Below are 19,138 nucleotides of genomic sequence, written 5' to 3'. Positions count from 1 at the left end.
CACTATGACCCCTAGATCTCTTTCTGCCATACTCCTTCCTAGACAGTCTCTTCCCATTCTGTATGTGTGAAACTGATTGTTCCTTCCTAAGTGAAGCATTTTGCATTTATCTTTATTGAACTTCATCCTGTTTACCTCAGACCATTTCTCCAATTTGTCCAGATCATTTTGAATTTTGACCCTGTCCTCCAAAGCAGTTGCAATCCCTCCCAGTTTGGTATCGTCCGCAAACTTAATAAGCGTACTTTCTATGCCAACATCTAAATCGTTGATGAAGATATTGAACAGAGCCGGTCCCAAAACAGACCCCTGCGGAACCCCACTTGTTATACCTTTCCAGCAGGATTGGGAGCCATTAATAACTACTTCTCTGAGTACAGTTATCCAGCCAGTTATGCACCCACCTTATAGTAGCCCCATCTAAATTGTACTATCCTAGTTTATCTATAAGAATATCATGTGAGACCGTATCAAATGCCTTACTAAAGTCTAGGTATATCACATCCACCGCTTCTCCCTTATCCACAAGGCTCGTTATCCTATCAAAGAATGCTATCAGATTAGTTTGACATGATTTGTTCTTTACAAATCCATGCTGGCTATTCCCTATCACCTTACCACCTTCCAAGTATTTGCAGATGATTTCTTTAATTATCTGCTCCATTATCTTCCCTGGCACAGAAGTTAAACTAACTGGTCTGCAGTTTCCTGAGTTGTTTTTATTTCCCTTTTTATAGATGGGCACTATATTTGCCCCCTTCCAGTCTTCTGGAATCTCCCCCGTCTCCCATGATTTCCCAAAGATAATAGCTAGAGGCTCAGATACCTCCTCTATTAACTCCTTGAGCATTCTAGGATGTATTTCATCAGGCCCTGGTGACTTGCAGGCATCTAACTTTTCTAAGTGATTTTTTACTTGCTCTTTTTTTATTTTATCTTCTAAACCTACCCTCTTCCCGTAAGCATTCACTATATTAGACATTCCTTCAGACTTCTCAGTGAAGACAGAAACAAAGAAGTCATTAAGCATCTCTGCCATTTCCAAGTCTCTCGTTACTGTTTTCCCCCTCCTCACTGAGCAAGGACAGGGTAGGCCCACTGGTCTTCCTCTTGCTTCTAATGTATTGATAAAAAGTCTTCTTGTTTCCCTTTATTCCCATAGCTAGTTTGAGCTCATTTAGTGCCTTTGCCTTTCTAATCTTGCCTCTGCATTCCTGTGTTATTTGCCTATTGCCTATTCGTCCTTTGTAATCTGACCTAGTTTCCATTTTTTAGATGACCCCTTTTTATTTTGTAGGTCACGCAAGATCTCGTGGTTAAGCCAAGGTGGTCTTTTGCCACATTTTCTATCTTTCCTAACCATCGGAATAGCTTGCTTTTGGGCCCTTAATAGCGTCCCTTTGAAAAACTGCCAACTCTCCTCAGTTGTTTTTCCCCTCAGTCTTGATTCCCATGGGAACTTACCTATCAGCTCTCTGAGCTTACCAAAATCCGCCTTCCTGAAATCCATTGTCTCTATTTTGCTGTACTCCCTTCTACCCTTCCTTAGAATTGCAAACTCTATTATTTCATGATCACTTTCACCCAAGCTTCCTTCTACTTTCAAATTCTCAACGAGTTCTTCCCTATTTGTTAAAATCAAGTCTAGAACAGCTTCCCCCCTAGTAGCTTTTTCAACTTTCTGAAATAAAAAGTTGTCTGCAATGCAGTCCAGGAACTTATTGGATAGTCTGTGCCTCGCGGTGTTATTTTCCCAACCTATATCTGGATAGTTGAAGTCCCCCATCACCACCAAATCTTGGGCTTTGGATGATTTTGTTAGTTGTTTGAAAAAAGCCTCATCCACCTCTTCCACCTGATTAGGTTGCCTGTAGTAGACTCCCAGCACGACATCACCCATGTTTTTTATCCCTTTTAGCCTAACCCAGAGACTCTCAACACTCCCATCTCCTATGTCCATCTCTACCTCAGTCCAAGTATGTACATTTTTAATATATAAGGCAACACCTCCTCCCTTTTTCCCCTGTCTATCCTTCCTGAGCAAACTATACCCATCCACACCAACATTCCAGTCATGTGTATTATCCCACCAAGTTTCAGTAATGCCAACAATGTCATAGTTGTATTTATTTATTAGCACTTCCAGTTCTTCCTGCTTATTACCCATACTTCTTGCATTTGTATATAGGCATCTAAGATACTGGTTTGATCTTGCCTCCCAGCTTTGCCCTGACCCTCCTTTCTCTCTGCCATTATAGCCCGTGCTCCCTCCTGTTTCTAACCCATCTCCCAGGTCTTGTTCCCCACTTACCTGTGGGCTTTGCTCACCTGTCCCCGTCGAACCTAGTTTAAAGCCCTCCTTACTAGGGTAGCCAGTCTGTGCGCAAATAAGGCCTTTTCCCTCCTCGAAAGGTGAACATCATCTGTGCCTAGCAGTCCTTCCTTGAATAGCATCCCGTGGTCGAGGAAGCCAAAGCCCTCCTGGCGACACCATCTTCGCAGCCAGGCATTCACCTCCACGATGCATCTTTCTCTGCCCGGGCCGCTACCTTCGACAGGAAGAATCGAAGAGAATACCGCCTGCGCTCCAGACTCCTTAACCCGTACTCCCAGAGCCCTGTAGTCACTCTTTATCTGCTCAGTGTCACACCTCACAGTATCATTTGTGCCCACATGGATGAGTAGCATGGGGTAGTAGTCAGAAGGCTGGATAATCTTCGACAATGCCTCTGTAACATCTCGGATACGGGCCCCTGGCAGGCAGCATACCTCCCGGGATGAATGGTCAGGGCGACAGATGGGTGTCTCCGCCCCCCTCAGCAGAGAGTCTCCAACCACCACTACCCTACGTTTCTTATTACCAGTGGTGGCAGCAGACCTCCCAGCCTTAGGGGTACGAGGCTTCGCCTCCTTAACTGTTGGGGGTGATTCCTTCTCTCCTGTATCAAGAAGAGCATAACGGTTATCTATTACCACAGCAGGAGGGTTCGCAGCAGGGGTGGAGCACTGCCTGCTGCCAGAAGTAACCAGCTGGCTGTGTCCACCCTGAGCCATCTCCTCCTCCACTGGTGTGTCAGTAGTCCTGTGATCTGGGACAGCTACATCAGCTGTCTCCACATGGATACTGTCCAGGAATTGCTCATGGATACGGATGTTCCTCAGCCTAGCCACCTCCTCCTGTAGCTCTCCCATCTGCTGCCTGAGAGATTCCACCAGCAGGCACCTTTCACATTGGATACCACCCCCAGCCTGGATATCAGTAAGTGGAAATTGCAAATTACAGTCTTTGCAAGCCCAAACCAGAATCTGGGTAAAAGCATCCATGCTTTGGTGCTCTGTCTGGCTACAGGCGCAGGTGGAGGAGACAGAAGCATTGCTGGCATAGGTGTTGCGGGTCCTCCTCACCATTGTAAGCCTCTCTCTGTCAAACTCTCTCAAATTCCCGTCTGCAGCTCCCGGTCCACTCTGCTCTGCTTTAAACAGAAAGGTTGATGATGGCTTGTTGCAATACTTACATTGTAAATTGAGTGAACAGTTAGGGAAACGAGGTCATATCTCTGATTGGACCAACTTCTGTTGGTGAGAGAAGCTTCTGAGCCACACAGAGCTCTTCCTCAGGTCTGGGAAAGGTACTATGTCACATCTAAATACAAGATCAAACAGATAGAATATGTGCTAACTACCTATACTAAACTAAGGGGCCATTCAAGGTGAAGTGGCCCATTCACAATCCTGTCATAGGATAAAAAGGGAGGTTAGTGGGTTACAGAGTCATAATAAACCATAAATCCTGTGTCTTTATTAAGACATTGATTTTTGGACTCTGCGTGGGAACCATTTCACCTTGACTGGTCCCTTTGAATATGTCATAACTACTTATACTAAATTATCTGTTTGTTTCTTGTATTTAGCTGTGACACTAACTGATTTGAAGAGTTTGTTTCCCCCCACCCCTGAGTCCAATGGCTATTCCCTTTGTCGTCTTAAGTGTAGAGAATATGATGGGCAGAGAGAGAGACAGGGAGTCCCTTGGCATGGTTGCCCCTCCTTTTTATAGTTTCAGTCCCCTTGAAAAACATTTCTAGCTGAGAACAAAGAGACAAATAGTCTATGTGGAAGGATGTTCCCTGCTGTTTTTTCTTCACCTGATTGAGCTTCCCTTGTTTTCTTTTCCTGCTTTATGCTTCTGTTTACTGCTTAAATGCAGATGATGGCAAGCCCACATTCCTTTGTTTAGGACAGACCTGTTTGCCGACTTCTGTATGGACGAGGCTGTGGGGTTTGAAATTTGAAATTTGTTAACAACATCATACAGGGAAATTTTATAACTTCACATACAGTGTTGCCACACACAATGTTGTGAGCAGTTCAGGTTGGAGTCAACAGCAGCAAGGCATTGCAAGGCACCCCAGGTCAGATGGCAAGGGTGACACAGCCTCTCACTAATCTGGATTGTACCCTGTTATGTCACAGAATGTAATGATTTTAAATACAAAAATCCTTCAGAATTCTTCAAAATATTATAATAGTATGAAAAAAATAGGAGCAGAAGTAGAAAGAAAAAATATTAGGGCTGTTTATTAATCACAGTTCAATCGCATTCTTAAACAGTATAATACCAATTGAAATGTATTAAATATTTTTGGATGTTTTTCTACATATATTGATTTCAGTTTCAACACAGAATAAAAAGTGTACACTGCTCACTTTGTATTATTTTTTTATTACAAATATTTGCACTGTGAAATGATAAACAATTCACTTCATATAAGTAGTGTAATACAATCTCTTACAAATGTCAATTTTTTTGTTACATAACTACACTCAAATATAATGCAAAACTTTACAGTAAGCATGTCCACTCAGTCCTACTTCTTATTCAGCTGATCACTAAGACCAACAAGTTTGTTTACATTTATGGGAGATAATACTGACAACTTCTTATTTACAATGTCACCAGAAAGTGAGAACAAGCATTCCCATGGGACTTTTGTAGCCGGCATTGCAAGCTATTTACATTCCAAATATGCTAAACATTTGGATGCCCCTTCATGCTTTGGCCACCATTCCAGAGGATATGCTTCCGTGCTGAGCATCAGCAGGAACTTCCTATGCTGTCCACGGCACCACAACGGCTTCTGTGCTCCCAGTGCTGCAGCTCAGCACCTATCAACATGACTATCTACTCCCTGTGCTGAAATGTGATAGTCTGTCTCCCTCCTCTTTTCTTTCTTCATAGGAAGGAGAAAGAGACGTGCCGAGGGACCATTCTGGTCTCAGCTCCCTCCCATTCTCTTCTTCCAGTGAGGATTAGGAAAATGATGATCATAATATATTAAAATAATCTGTATGATATTTGTCAACTGATGGGGGGGAACAGTAGTTATAGGATGCATCTGAGTAGTATGTAGCTGGAAGCTCAAAATTACAGTATTTTGAAAGAGGAAAGCATGATTAATGAAGAAAATTGTATCAATTTTCCTTTAAAGTCAAACGTACAGTTAAAGGTAGAGTGTTTAACATCACAGGTCTTCTTGGGAAATAATAATAATTTCAGAATTCGCGAACAATGTAATAGATGTCGCACGTTATTTGAAATGGGAATTTCTGAATCTGTGAGAGTAGCACCATATAATGTGTAAAAACACACAACATGTTGCCAAGGAGGTACCTTATGTAGCAATACAAGTTATTCCCCGAGAGCATAATGTCAAAGTGCCTGATTTAAAGTTCAGTTGAAGTCAATGGGAGTCTTGGACTACAGCAGGCTTTGATTCTTGAAACAGTTGAATCAGAGGAGTACTTAGGCTAAAGTACTTATAAATTATTTATACTATTTCTTATCTATTTGTTAGTTTAATTCACTCCTGTCAGTTCTCTGTATTTTAGTTTCTTTCGTAGATCTCTTAATTGTATTGGAGAATTATTAAATGTTCTACCAAATTATTAAATTTGAATTGAACAAGGTAAGTGCACACACATGAAGGGGATATTTATATAATAATAATTTCAGAGCCATATGGTAAATCATTTATCTTGTACCTTTTAACAACTTGATCTGTGCTCTCCCCATTAATCCATATCCCATGATTTATTCTAACATTCCAAATATTTGAACATCTTCAAATTGTAAATATTCTTTAAAACCTGTCAAAAAATTGTATGTTTCCTTCTTTTTTTCATAAACATAGAATTTCACTCTGAAAAATATAACACTGGCCACACTGTTCTTGTAAATTTTTGCACATAGCTGGGGCTCAAAAACTATAACACTTGGATATCACACTGGATCCAAGGCCCAGAATAGATAGGAATTGGGCCTTTAAGCAGATATAGGTTTTATTTTTATAAATATATCTCTGTTTTAAACTGTCTTGTGACCTTCCAGTAAAAGAAATGGGAGATTTATGTCAGCGGAAAGCGGAAACTTGCAACTTCCCAATGGGACCCATTACTTGGTTATAGCCCTAAAAGGGTATGGGATAAGACAATTAAAAACCATTAGATTCTTATCTATAGAAAAACTACTTTCATCCATTATTAGAGGTGAGTACATTTCCTTCCTTCACAGTTAGACTCGTGGTTAGTAAAGAGACCTGGATTTTCAGGCAGGGAGATATGTAAAAAAAAACCCAAACGTTTTACCTTTGTGTTCCCTTTGTCTTTCTCCTGATCCATACATTGTATGTCTATATTTATAACAGCTGCACAGTTTATGAGCACCAAGAAATCTCTTTTGAACTTCTCTGTAAGGTCCTCTTTTTCTGTTCATTGCTTGAATGTTAATCTCGCTGACATGATTGTTGCCTTCTCTTTTGCTTAATCTCTTTTACTCAGGTGAAGCCCCCATTGTAATGCCCAAACCTGGTGTCCTTACTCAGATCAAACTCCTTTAGACTTTGTCAGTTGATAGGGATTTCAGTCTAACACACAAAAATCATACCTTCATAGACATAGCCGTCAATAGAGTGTATTGTATTTCTTCTGAGTTAGACTGCAAACTCTTCAGAGCTCAGACTAGTTAAGTATTTTGTGTACTTGCAGTATTGTATAAATAGTAATTGATAAAAAGATTGCATTCCATGTTGACTGCTAATTCTAGGAAGATATGAAATGTGTCATGGTAAACAGAGAAGATAATCATCAGCTCCATTACAGTAAGAAAACAAACCCGCATAATAAAAGCAATGGCTGTTACAAATCTGTTTTGTTTCAGTGTTCTAAGAGTCAATTATTATAAATAAGTTTAAAAAACACACGATAAAATAACTACCTACATGGGTTTTGGAATATATACTGAAAATCTAAAGGAAAGAAGCCCTTAATTAGTTTCTGAAATTAACTAATTTCTATCCTTTGAATTATTTCTCATTTTAAAAAATGGTTATAGGGATCTGGAAATGCAAATAGTTTTGCAGCATCTTAGATTCCTAACCAGCTGTTTAGGATGTAAAGTAACAAACTAAGCAGAAAAGATTAGGGAACAGTTGGGCTGTGATACAGTTTGTGTTTAGCTCTGAAAGCTGAGATTACTATTGAATACAGTTTCAAATACTTACCCTTTCTCTTTTTTATATTTTTATGTTTTCATTAGGGCATCCAAGATGGATCTCAAGTGTGCGCTGGAAGAATGTTCAATGGCACTGAACTTATTTCTAAGTAATAAATTTTCTGAAGCCCTGGAATTACTTCGGCCATGGTGAGTTCATTTTGTTCGTTGGAATTAATGTGGGCAGATATTGTAAGGTGTGCTATTTGGTTGCTGAGTACTAATCTAAGACCTCTGAATAAGTAGCTTTCATTACTCCATTTTGTCTCTCCTGACCCAAGCGGTTCTGCATTGCTACCCCAGAGAGTATACTGTTTCTGTTTAAACATACTGAAGTCACAAACCCTGTCAGTCAGCCAATGGTCTTTGTTTTATTTTAGTTGTAATTCTAAGGCCTAAATCAAGTCCTTGCAGGCGCAGTGGAGGAAAGTTGTTTTTATTTATTTTTTTTGAGTGGTGTGGGGGGAGAGAAGAGCAGAAATTCTGTGATCTTGTATCTGCTACAAAAGGCTTGTTGCAAAATATGGCTGTTTTTCAAAAATAGGCTAGGATAGAGGAATGCTGTGGAGTGCACTTTGATATTTCCCTGATGGAGGTATATGTGCTACCTGGCAGTTGGAGATTAGCCGCTCTTCTCCCTTTACAGCACAGAAATGGGCAGGATTTCGCTTTAACTCTAACTTTTGAAAAAGTTACTTTCCTTCTGGTTCTCCCTGCCACCTCCTCCCATCAAGAAAATCAGCTTAAAAGTGCAATTAATAAGGCTTAATTTAGTAGAAAGATTTTCTCTATTAAATAAATATATTCCTGTAGTATGATGTTTGACCACATGGGTCCTTCTTTAATGATAATAGGAAAAATCTTTGGACTAGAAAGGAATATTTGAAAGAAATGAGGGATGCCTTTGTTTAGATGTGAGTGAGTGCATCCATGTAAAATATAGTTAAAAGTTGGAACTGCTTTCTGTTTAAAGGATGATTCTTGAGTGCTCTAAAAACCTAAGTAAGCACGCAGATATCTTGAAATTTGCTGCACCCCATGAAGATATGGATATGATTGGTGATCCAAATTTGGGGTCATCCTGAGATGGCAAAACCCAGCATTTTACAGAATCAACAAGTTCTTGTAAATTTTTGCACATGACTAGGGCTCAACCCACGACTCTGTCCTCCAACTGATCTCAGTTGCTTGACATTTATCTTAGTTAGTGCATGGCATCCATTGCCCCTTTTGGGAAAGCAATGTTTAAAACTTTAATAAAGAAAGAGTTTCGCTCTCTAGAATGGTATGTGCCAAACACTCTCACCCCAAAATGATTGGATGTACATGTGTAGCAAGGCTATACAAGAGGGTTTGCTGGCAGCCAGTTATCACAGTAATTTGGTGGTTCAGAGCGACATACTGTGGTCACTGAAGCTAAGTTGCCCCTGCACTGTAAATTTGAATCCTATCCTTAGCAGAAATCGGAGATTGAACTGTATGCATATGTCAACAGTTGTCTCTCAAGGGTTGTTTTGTTTTCTGGAAATGTGCCCTGCTAATTTGTACAACTAACAGGTACAGGTAACTGTTTTCTGAAAAATAATAAATTACACATGCTCTGTGCAGATATGAGTGATTCCTGGGCATGTTACTGCTTGAGTCCCTCTCCCTTTCCCTCTCCCCACAAGGAAGCCAGGTTCTGGGGGTGTTCTGGCTCTATGGGAGAGAATCTGAGCCAATCTCCTTGTATGTGTGCCAGGATCTGGGGGAATCTGAGCCCCACTCACCCTCTCCCCAGTGAACTGAGATCTGAGAGGCTCCTGAAAGTAACACAGATTTAAACATCCAAAAAACTAGAAAATACAAAGTGAAAGTACATGCTGCCCCTACATGTGGTGGAGTGGGTGGGGGTTGGCTTGGAATCAGGGAGGACTGGGTGGGCTGAGGGCATGACTGGGGAGGCCTGGCCAGAACAGGGGAAGGGCTCTGCTGAGGGAGTATAGTGAGGGCACAGGGCTTGGCTGAGTGTGTAGCTCAACCTTTATAACCAAAGAAGTGTGTGACTCGCTAATAAGCTGCCGCCCCTGCCTACTCTTGTGGTGTCTCACTCTCCATCACTGCTTCTCTTCCCTGGGCCACTTCTCCATAGCCCTAGCATCCACTCAGCCCTTGTTTCAAGGCCTGCAGTCTGGCAGAGTTGGCCAGAGCTCCCACCACCTTGCTACCCTCTCCAGCAACCCTGCCCAGCACTGCTCTATCCAGGGTGCCGCTCCTTGTACCAGCAGACAGTCCTCCTCCCTTGCTGGTCAGGGGGAGACTCCCCTCTTCTCTGTGCTGCAGCCTTTATATAGGGCTCAACCTGGCCCTTTCTGATTGACTTCCCACCTGCCCAGCCTCGCTGGCCTACTTTAACCTATTTTCTCCTGGAGTGGGATAGCCGCCCCACTACAGATACCAACATAGCCTTAACTGAGCCCTCTTTGAGCAATGCCCTAATATTCCTATACTTTCAGATAGTACACATCACTCAGGAAATAGGGTACATGACCACTATAGCACAGAATTTAATGTCCTTTCTTTGCTAAGGCAAATTTTTTGTTTAGGTGAGCTATTCTGTACAGGAGCTACGTACACCTGTCCTACTCTCAAACAGTGAGCCAGCCCACAGAAACTAACTTGCTATATATTACAACCTTTTCATCCCCTTTTACAGCCCCTTCATTCTTACCACAAAATTACATGTGACAATATACTTGGGTAAATCAAACATTAAACCCAGAGAGTACTCTCATATACCCCCTCACTGCTAATAATCTCCATTGCAAAGAGGTTCCTGTACAATGCTATTGATATAGCAGCACTCAGTGCTGAATTGAGGCATACTGGATCTCTCCAGGTATGCATACACCTCTTCCTTTTGCCCTCCCGTGTGTAATCAATGAGGCTCTCAGATCCCTCTCTTAGAGGAAGGGTCTCCCAGATATCACAATCTTAGCTCTGCCAAGCTTCTCCAAACTAATGCTTCTATTCAGTACAGCTATATTTAACACAATTACTGCAGGTAGAATGTATGCTAATAGTTCATAGTGGCTATTGATGTGGATACAGCAGTGAAATGAGGACAGACACATGCATGGACTGCAACTTTTATTAAATTTTAACACAGGAGAGGGATGCTACCTGTCCATCACCCATACTTTACTTTCCTATACCAGGTATTTAATTGGTTCCAATGCAGGAGTTATATGGCTACTTACCATATAACCCATAACTTCATAATGCAGGGTATGCTTTCCTTAGCCTTCCTCCCGGACTCAGCTCTCTCTGAGTCCTAGCACATACCCCTCCTCCATGAGGATCAGAGGGTGCATCAGGGTGGGGCCTGATGCACAAAGGCCACAAGGGCTCACCCTATCACATGAGCCTAAAGCCTATCATCAACATCCCAGGTCTTTTACCTCTGGGAACCATTCATTTGATTTTCTTAACTGCACTGGAAACTTGGCTGCAGTTGCGACAAAGAAACACCACCCAGCACGTTAGTTAGATACCATGTGCATTCCTACTTAACTTGCTGTGGCTTGAAGGTGCTGTGAGGAAGGCAAATAATTCCCTGGTCCTCTGCCATTTGACTCATGGGAGAAAAAATTCCTTTCTGATGCCCTAAATAGGTGATCTGTAGATCCTCAGCATCTGTCAGACTGGGTTCCCACTACTAGTTTAGGTGGGTAGGGTGGGCTGCTGGAACAGAGCCAAAAGAGGCTCCACATGGCCTCCACACTGAGCAAAATCTTGGGAGCTGAGGAATGCTGGCCAATCAATACCCTTCTGCCACAGCCAGCTGGTGGGTGCCAGAGACTCGCAAGGAAGGAGCTACCTATTATCCCCTTGTGAGTGTCTCTCTCCTTTGCTAATGGACTGTCCTCTTTCACTGCCCCATCAAGTTCCCCCACCAGTTGCTGCAGGTGGATGGCATTTGCCATCTCCAGATAGTTAATTTGCCATCTCCAGAGTTAAAGTAGTGTTTACTGTGTATTTTCTGGTTTTCAGAAGTTGTGTTTGCTGGTTACACTGTTCTGGAACACCACTGGGCAAACATAACTCTACTTTTTGGTGCTGAAGAATATGGATGTATTTTTTTAATTTTTTAGTTTGGCTAAAATGCATAAGATTGTATGTTTGCCCTAGGTCTAAAAACAGCATGTACCATGCCCTTGGCTATAGCACTATTTTAGTTATGCAGGCTGCTATGACCTTCGAGCACCAGGATATCCAAATGGGGATTTCTACAATGAAGGAAGCTTTACACACCTGCCAAAGGTAAGCCTGAGTAATTTACATTTTGACAGATATTAAATACAATAGGCATTCATATGTGTCAAGTTTCTACTTTGTCAGCACCAAATCAGTACTTGACCATCATTCCAAAATGGAGCTAGCATGATGGGAGATTAAGTTGGGTAGGACAGAACAAAGCATATTATGGAACTAGGTATTGTGGTAGATCCTGAAGACTCAATTGAGATGAGGTATTTATTTGTAAACTCAAATGTTAATTAAGTGTCTGTCTAGCCACGTAGACAAGCAAATAGGCAGCTTCTACATACAGTTATAGTAATTCTGTATGCAATTTGGGCATAGGATTTCATGCAGCTCTTGTTTTTAGATTGTTTGAAAATACGGTATTCAGTGCTTTTCTTGGCGTCATTGTGGATATCCTGTCCTCTTGTATTGTGTTCAAATATTTTGAAAAATTAAGAGGTGACCTGAACCTTCACCCAAAAATGAACCAACCTTTTTGGTCCTGAAATTTCAAACGTTTTGTTTGCTTTATAGTAACCATATGTGCACACTCCCCATCCAGTTAACCTATTTTGTGCTTTTCTTTGCTTCCTGGTTTTGACTGGAGGTGAGAGGACTGAAATAACCTGAGCAAAGCTGGCCTCTACTGGAATTTTTGCAAAGGAGGTGGATCTTGCAAAATATCTAGACAAGAGGTTGATACAGTTTCAGATTAAAATCTTCTGAATGTATGTTCTTTGCTGGCCCTACTGAGATATTGTGGCCCTATAGTTAGGGCATAGCACTAACAACCAGGAAATATAGCCTCTATTTCTGCCTTTGTCATGGACTTGATTTGTCAACTTGGTGTGTGACAGTGTTTAATCCTCTCAGCAATAGGGAAAAGAAAACTGAGAGAAACATATTAGGTTTACATTTACATTTACAACAGCTATTTGCAAAACATCCAGTCTAGGGCTGCAGCTTCTCATCTTTGCCAGATTTAAAGGGCAAACCCACAGAAAGGCATGATGAGAAACGTGTTCCCATAAGAAGTCAGTCTTCATTGGGGAAAAACAGTAGGAAGCAAGAATTACTAAGGAAGGAGTCTGCTTTTTGTGGTGTATGTCAGCACTTTATATTATGCAAATAGGCCTTAATTTTCAAAGGTTCTCAGTTTGGGGTTCCTAGCTTTAGATACCTAGTACCTGTTTTTCAAATGTGTTCAGTGTCCACCCCTCCAGCTGAATTCATTGGGGGCTACATGTGCTCAGCATGTCTGAAAATCAGGCCCCTATTGTTATCTCAGATTGGGCACTCAGAAACTGAGGCATGCAAAATTAAAATCCGTTTGTTGAAAATCTAGACCTTAACTACACCCTTCTCTATTACCACACCCTGACTCATCCCCAGAGCATTTTCCATTCTGTGCATTGAAGAAGGAGGCAGTCATGTGGAAAAAAATGTGTATGATCATGTAATTAAAGACTGTGTCATAATGCATGTACACCAAGGGTGGGGGGAGCGGAATTAAGGTTGCATAGGCTACTAGGCTTCTGTGTATGTCAAGAATGGGGATATATACTAAAACTGTAGTCCCTGTAGTAAGGACATGTCTTTTTTTAAAGAATGACTATAAATCTCTCTCTCTCTCTCTCTCTCTCTCTAAAGTTTGGGGGTGTTAATAATCGCAGTGTATTGAGATAAATGTGAAGGCCTGTTGAAATTCACTTGTCCTATGTTGCTTTTTTCTCTCCCATGGCTGGCCAACATAGATTCAGGAAAAGAAGCACAGTGGTAGAGTCTTTGTCTAGTCTGGTTTCTAAACAGTCAATGGATCAGCTGAGTGAAGGTAAGAGGAATAAGAGGCATTTTCTGAAAACCTATCTGAATAATGATTTTGTGAAAAACAACATACAGATAGATGCAGTTTTGTGATTTAAGTGACCTTCTAAATAAAGAAAAGATGGTATAGTGATGTTTCCCCCCTCGTATCCAAATACTGGGGACAGCTCTAATAAAAAAAAGTTACTCATTCAAGGTGGATATTTTGATGTACACATGTTCCTCTAATGCAGCATTTCACAAAATGGGGGGTGCTAATGATTATCCTGGAGAGGCCCTGGAGATGCATACATTGAGATGGATCTGCCTTTGACAATATATGATAGGGTTGAAGGGGAAGTGATGAGTTTTATTTTCCTGGAGTGGGGGTCAGTTTCCAAAAATTTTGAAATAACATCTGATAATCTTCAAGGGTTATGAGTTTGAGTTCTTTATATATGTGTGTATTATCAGCAGTTGTAATATTGTGTTTCTGTTGCTTTTCATCATCTCCAGAAGTAATGCCTTTGGAAGATGTTACTTCAGCAAATCATATGATGGCCCTGGAAATGTTTAACTGCATGAACTGTAACAACTCTCTTAATTGCTTTATCTCACACAGCACAAACTTAATTTAAGCTAAAAGCTGTGGCCCTCTGCTACAAAAGCTATATATGAAATAGCACAGTGATCCTCAAAACAGAAAGGAGTCAGGTTTTTTTCGCTGTTTTTTAATGGATATTTGTATCCTGTCCTTTGTTGGTTGCTACAGGTTTTTCATAGAAGTAAATGACATGCAACTCAACTTGTACAGCTCATTTTTCTGGTAGATGGTTTACATCTCAGCCTTTTAAATACATGTTATAGAAATTTTGTTGAATCAAATACCCCTGAACTTTCAGTAGGTTTGAGATTTACATCTGAAGTATGAATTTTGACTGTTAAGGGTAACAGATGGCCCTAAGTCTCCATAAACCAATAAAAAGTCCATGTTGAGTTTCATGCCTGGTGTATGTGTTTGAATATCACCAAAAGCCAAATTGTCACTTAATCTAAATAATAGTGTGTTGACTCAGTGTGTAGATTCAATACATTATTTAATTTTTCTCACTGTAATTGTGGTTTATATTCATAAATACCTAGTTTCTTGAAGTAGACCCTGTTTTGAGTTTTATGTTCCAAAGATTCAGCATATAATACAGCACTCACCATTTGATAGATGTTACCTTCAATTAAAATCCAGGCAGCCTTGTTTATTTCCCTGAACATATTAAAAATTGTATCATAAAAGGAGAAATTTATATTTGATCATAAATGTACAGGATTTACAAGGAATAGTATCTTAAAGAACAATTCTAACTTATGAAATATTCTGAGCTTCTGACACTTTCACTTACATTGTTTTTGTAATTTTTGACTGTATAACTTTGCAGTATAATTAAAATATTGGGAATAGAGACAAATAGAGATTTATTATTTTTCATTTATATAATAAGTGTAGTACACATACTGCAGTGATGTATCTCTATTTGTTACCTTTCTAAGGAATCTACTACCATGGGATCTAAGTGCATGTGTAAGAATTTTGCTTCTTTCAATTTCAATACTTCTGTACTGTTTAAAATTGTAGGAAATGTCCGTCTTGTAATCAGATTGTAGGTAACATAAGGGACTTCTAATTAATGAATCTTTCTTTATTTATGCGCACTTTTTTTTCATTTAATGAGCTAGTTGATGTAGTGATGATGGGGAAGCAGGCTGAAATGGTGATTGCTGGCAGACATTATATGTGAAAATGAACACAATGGTCTCCTAACTTTTAAGGATGCCATTTTTCTACAGCTCACTACTGCAGTACAAGTTGGCGATTTGCCACACAGGGCAAGTTAATGCTGAAATAGTGGGGCTAGCTCCATCCCCCCCCAGAGTCTGTCCCTCCACCTGTGGGGTCCGCTCAATCCTCCTCTCTCCTCCAGCCCCCCCTCAGTCCATCCTTGGGGCCCGTCAACCTCCTTCTCCTTCAGCACCTTGCCAGGAGGGAGTACAGGACTGTTTACTGAACAGTATCGAATGCTATCGGATGAGAATGAACATACATACCTTGCAGAGGTATCAGACCGTACCAGAACAACGAGTGATGTCTGAATACTGTATGCTGGACTGAAGCCTAATCGGAAGGGGTCTAGATTGTTGGCTGAAGAGAGGTGACATAAAGACTAATTTTAGCTAGCTTTTCATCTAATTTTCTTGACAGGTTTTTGAGTGGTTTGAAAGTTAACAACAAAACTAGTTATTTTGTTGTCAAAATTGTTTTAGTTCCATTGATTGACAAATACTGCATTTGAATGTAAACAAAAATACTGTGTCTCCAATAAATAATTTAAGGCTTCCTTTGTTCCTTTTCTTTTTTCTTTCTTTTTTAATAGAGGAAATGCATGCAGAAATCTGTTATGCTGAATGTTTGCTACAGAAAGCAGCACTCACATTTGTACAGGTAATGTCTGTTCTTCACTTCAGATCTCTCTGTGAATGTGCAGGTTAGCAGAAAGTGCTAGTAATCATCCAACAAGAGCACCTCACTCACAAAAGATGTAATGTGTTGCACACATAATTAAGGCTGTGCAATGAATAAATGTTTATTTAATAGGAAATAACTGAAATGGCAACATATGATATCCTACCCTACAATTTGTTTTCCATTTATATACGTTGTTTAAAATACATCTGCTCACCCTAATCTCTTTGTCCTGTGGTCTAAGACATGTTGTTGTTCCAGTTCATGACACTGCTGCACCGTAGTTTAAGTATACACCAGACACTGGTCACTAGTTCATGAGCATCAGGAGGGTGGAAGATTCCTGTGATTCACCTATCCAACAGTCCATTGCTGTACATAGATGAAGCAGATGGGAACTTCCTTTCTGACTAGCACTATTTCAGCTGATGCTGATCACATAGCAGCATCTCCTTTTTTGTTCTCTGGTCACTGTCCACATAGAGTTGAAACAGTGTTAGCCACCTTATAGGAATGCATTATAATCAGCTATTTGTGCTCACGCTGGGTTTATTGTGAGGCATGCAGCCTGAAACCAAGTGTCTTCACCAGCTGTGATTTGCATCAGTAGCCTACTAATACCCACCCTGAAGTGGTTTATTACTGTTAAAGAATGGCTCATAAATTTTACAAGCCTTTTGTAAAAACCACTTGTAGGTGAGTTTGTGAAAACCTAATCTATCTTTCCATAATGAAAAGCAGTTCCTAGTAAAATGAAGAGAAAATAATAGGGGCGAGGTTGTAAAATATTGAGGAGTGGGGAGGTGCAGTGCTCTTTTTTGTTTTTTTAACATCATCTGTCTATTTGACCCCTGCCCTTCTCCGAAAGCTCAGCAGCTATTTCAGAAGCAATTTTTTCACACACAAGCCAACATTAATTAGCGTTGTTTAATATAAATTAGTTTGTTCCACTGTAGTTTTTGCACTAGAAAAATGAGTTAAATTGGCTGAAAGAGCCACACCCTTTAAGGAGAGGGAGCAATTTCAAACTCTCACTTTTTCTTCTTCAGCCTATTCTCCCCATTTCCCCCTATTCTCCCCATTTCCCCCGACTCCGATGGAATTACTCGTGTGTAAAATTAAGCATGTGCCTAAAAGTTTGCAGGCTCAAAGTCTTAAAATAAATATTAATTAAGGAGAAAAAAATCAAACTAAAACAAAACACCCAGCAACCCATCAATGGATTTAACTGAAGAGAGAATCTTTAAAAGCTAAACGAATTTGGATGTTAAACCTTTGTAGAATGAAATTTTTCTGTGGGAAAATTCAAAATAAAAAGCAGGTATAGTTAAATTTCTATAGAAAGTAACATATAATGTAAATATCTGTTGTTTGCTGTCCTACAGCAACCCAAGGCAAGTTGGAGTTGCTACTGATCAACACGTGGAATTCATCTGGTTAGGGGACACTGTGGGATATCATCTGTACTGTTCTCTACTCATGTATACCTCTTTTAGAATGCACACTTTGGAAACTCTTTCTGGAAAGTTCCTATAGCACCATCTGGTGGAGAATTGCTTATTTCATTCAATCTGTTGCTGAAGAGCTTTCTTCTCTCTTAGCCCTATTTTTTTGTTGATTTTTCACTTCTTTTTAACTTGTGTTTTATTTAAAGCATGTCATTAAAAATACACAGAAGAATGTCTCCTGGACAATTCAGCATATACCATATAATAATTTATAAGACTAAAGTTAATTACTGTAAAAATATTTTTCTGTTTGTTACATTTTACATACACTTCTACTCTGATATAATGCTGTCCTAGGGAGCCCAAAAATCGTGCTGTGTTATAGGTGAAACTGCATTATATCAAACTTGCTATGATCCACTGGAGTGTGCAGTCCTGCCCCCCTGGAGCGCTGCTTTCCGCATTATATCCAAATTTGTGTTATATCAAGGTAGAGGTGTATTTATTAGAGTCATGGTCAAAAGAAAGATTTAGTTAAAAGGAATTAATTTCTTAGAAATATGTTATGCACAACTTCATAAAGGGAAACAAATTGCACATTTTTGCACACAAAAATTGTTTTTCCAGGATGAAAATATGATCAACTTTATCAAAGGTGGCCTCAAAATTAGGACAAGTTACCAAATATACAAGTAAGTTGTTACAGTACATGTGGTCACATTTAGCCCTGGGGTAAGCATATGCCATATTATTAAAAAAAATCACATTGTTCTAATTTTTGTTGTCATCACCTCTAACTTGTATTTTCTTTTTCCTTTCTGAATTAAAAGAGAATGCCATCAGGTGCTACAGATGACTCAGGGCAACAAAAATAAGAATGAAACCTTCCATCAGTTTGAAGGAGGAGTAAAACTTGGAATAGGAGCATTCAATTTGGTATGTTTTTAGTTTTTCAACCTATAAAGAGACTATTAGGTAGAATCTAATTTACTGGAGTTTATATGAACATAATGGTCTATATTAGGTTATTTACTTTACAGAAATGAAAGTTTAGTCTATAAAGTGCCATCACTTTAGAAATGAGACAGTCTTGTAGTGCAGAGTGGGTAGATTCTGCAGGCTCATGTGGTGACCTTGAGGAACCTTTATTTAAAATGGCAGTAGAAGTGGTGACTTCTTGCATGCCTGCTATTTTTTTTTTTTTACAACTTCCTAATCTATTTTTTTAAAAACATAGAAACTCCTGTGTCTGCATTGTGTGCTGAAGTTACTGTCAAAGAAAAAACTATTTCTAACAATATATAAAAGCAATATACCTCAGCCATCACTAGATAAGCTAGTATAGACATCTGTATTTTAATACTTTTATTATTGTAACCTGTCCTTACGTGCCCTCCTTTTGCAGCAGTGACATATTAGGGAATTTCTACGGCCTGAGTTAATCAGGAGGTCAAACTAAATGATCACAATGGTCCCTTCTGGCCTTACAGTCTATAAATCTAGGTATCTGCGCTAGTAATTTATTTCAAATTTTTGATC

The 19,138-nt window shown here is 39.8% G+C and overlaps 1 protein-coding gene across 2 annotated transcripts in view; it reads left to right on the top strand.

The window, feature by feature from the left end:
• TTC39B (tetratricopeptide repeat domain 39B) overlaps positions 1–19,138 on the top strand; it is a 112,927-nt gene that overhangs the window by 71,324 nt on the left and 22,465 nt on the right. For both annotated transcript variants that reach the window (XM_030566475.1, XM_030566476.1), the window contains 6 exons: positions 7,595–7,699; positions 11,720–11,851; positions 13,588–13,664; positions 16,063–16,130; positions 18,227–18,291; positions 18,430–18,535. In XM_030566475.1, coding sequence (XP_030422335.1) covers positions 7,595–7,699; positions 11,720–11,851; positions 13,588–13,664; positions 16,063–16,130; positions 18,227–18,291; positions 18,430–18,535 — 553 coding nt within the window. The remainder of the gene's footprint in view (positions 1–7,594; positions 7,700–11,719; positions 11,852–13,587; positions 13,665–16,062; positions 16,131–18,226; positions 18,292–18,429; positions 18,536–19,138) is intronic.

Source organism: Gopherus evgoodei, chromosome 6 (assembly GCF_007399415.2).
Source record: "Gopherus evgoodei ecotype Sinaloan lineage chromosome 6, rGopEvg1_v1.p, whole genome shotgun sequence".
Classification (NCBI taxonomy): domain Eukaryota; kingdom Metazoa; phylum Chordata; order Testudines; family Testudinidae; genus Gopherus; species Gopherus evgoodei.
The sequence above is the reverse complement of the archived record's forward strand: the minus strand, read 5'-3'. Positions and strand labels throughout refer to the sequence as shown.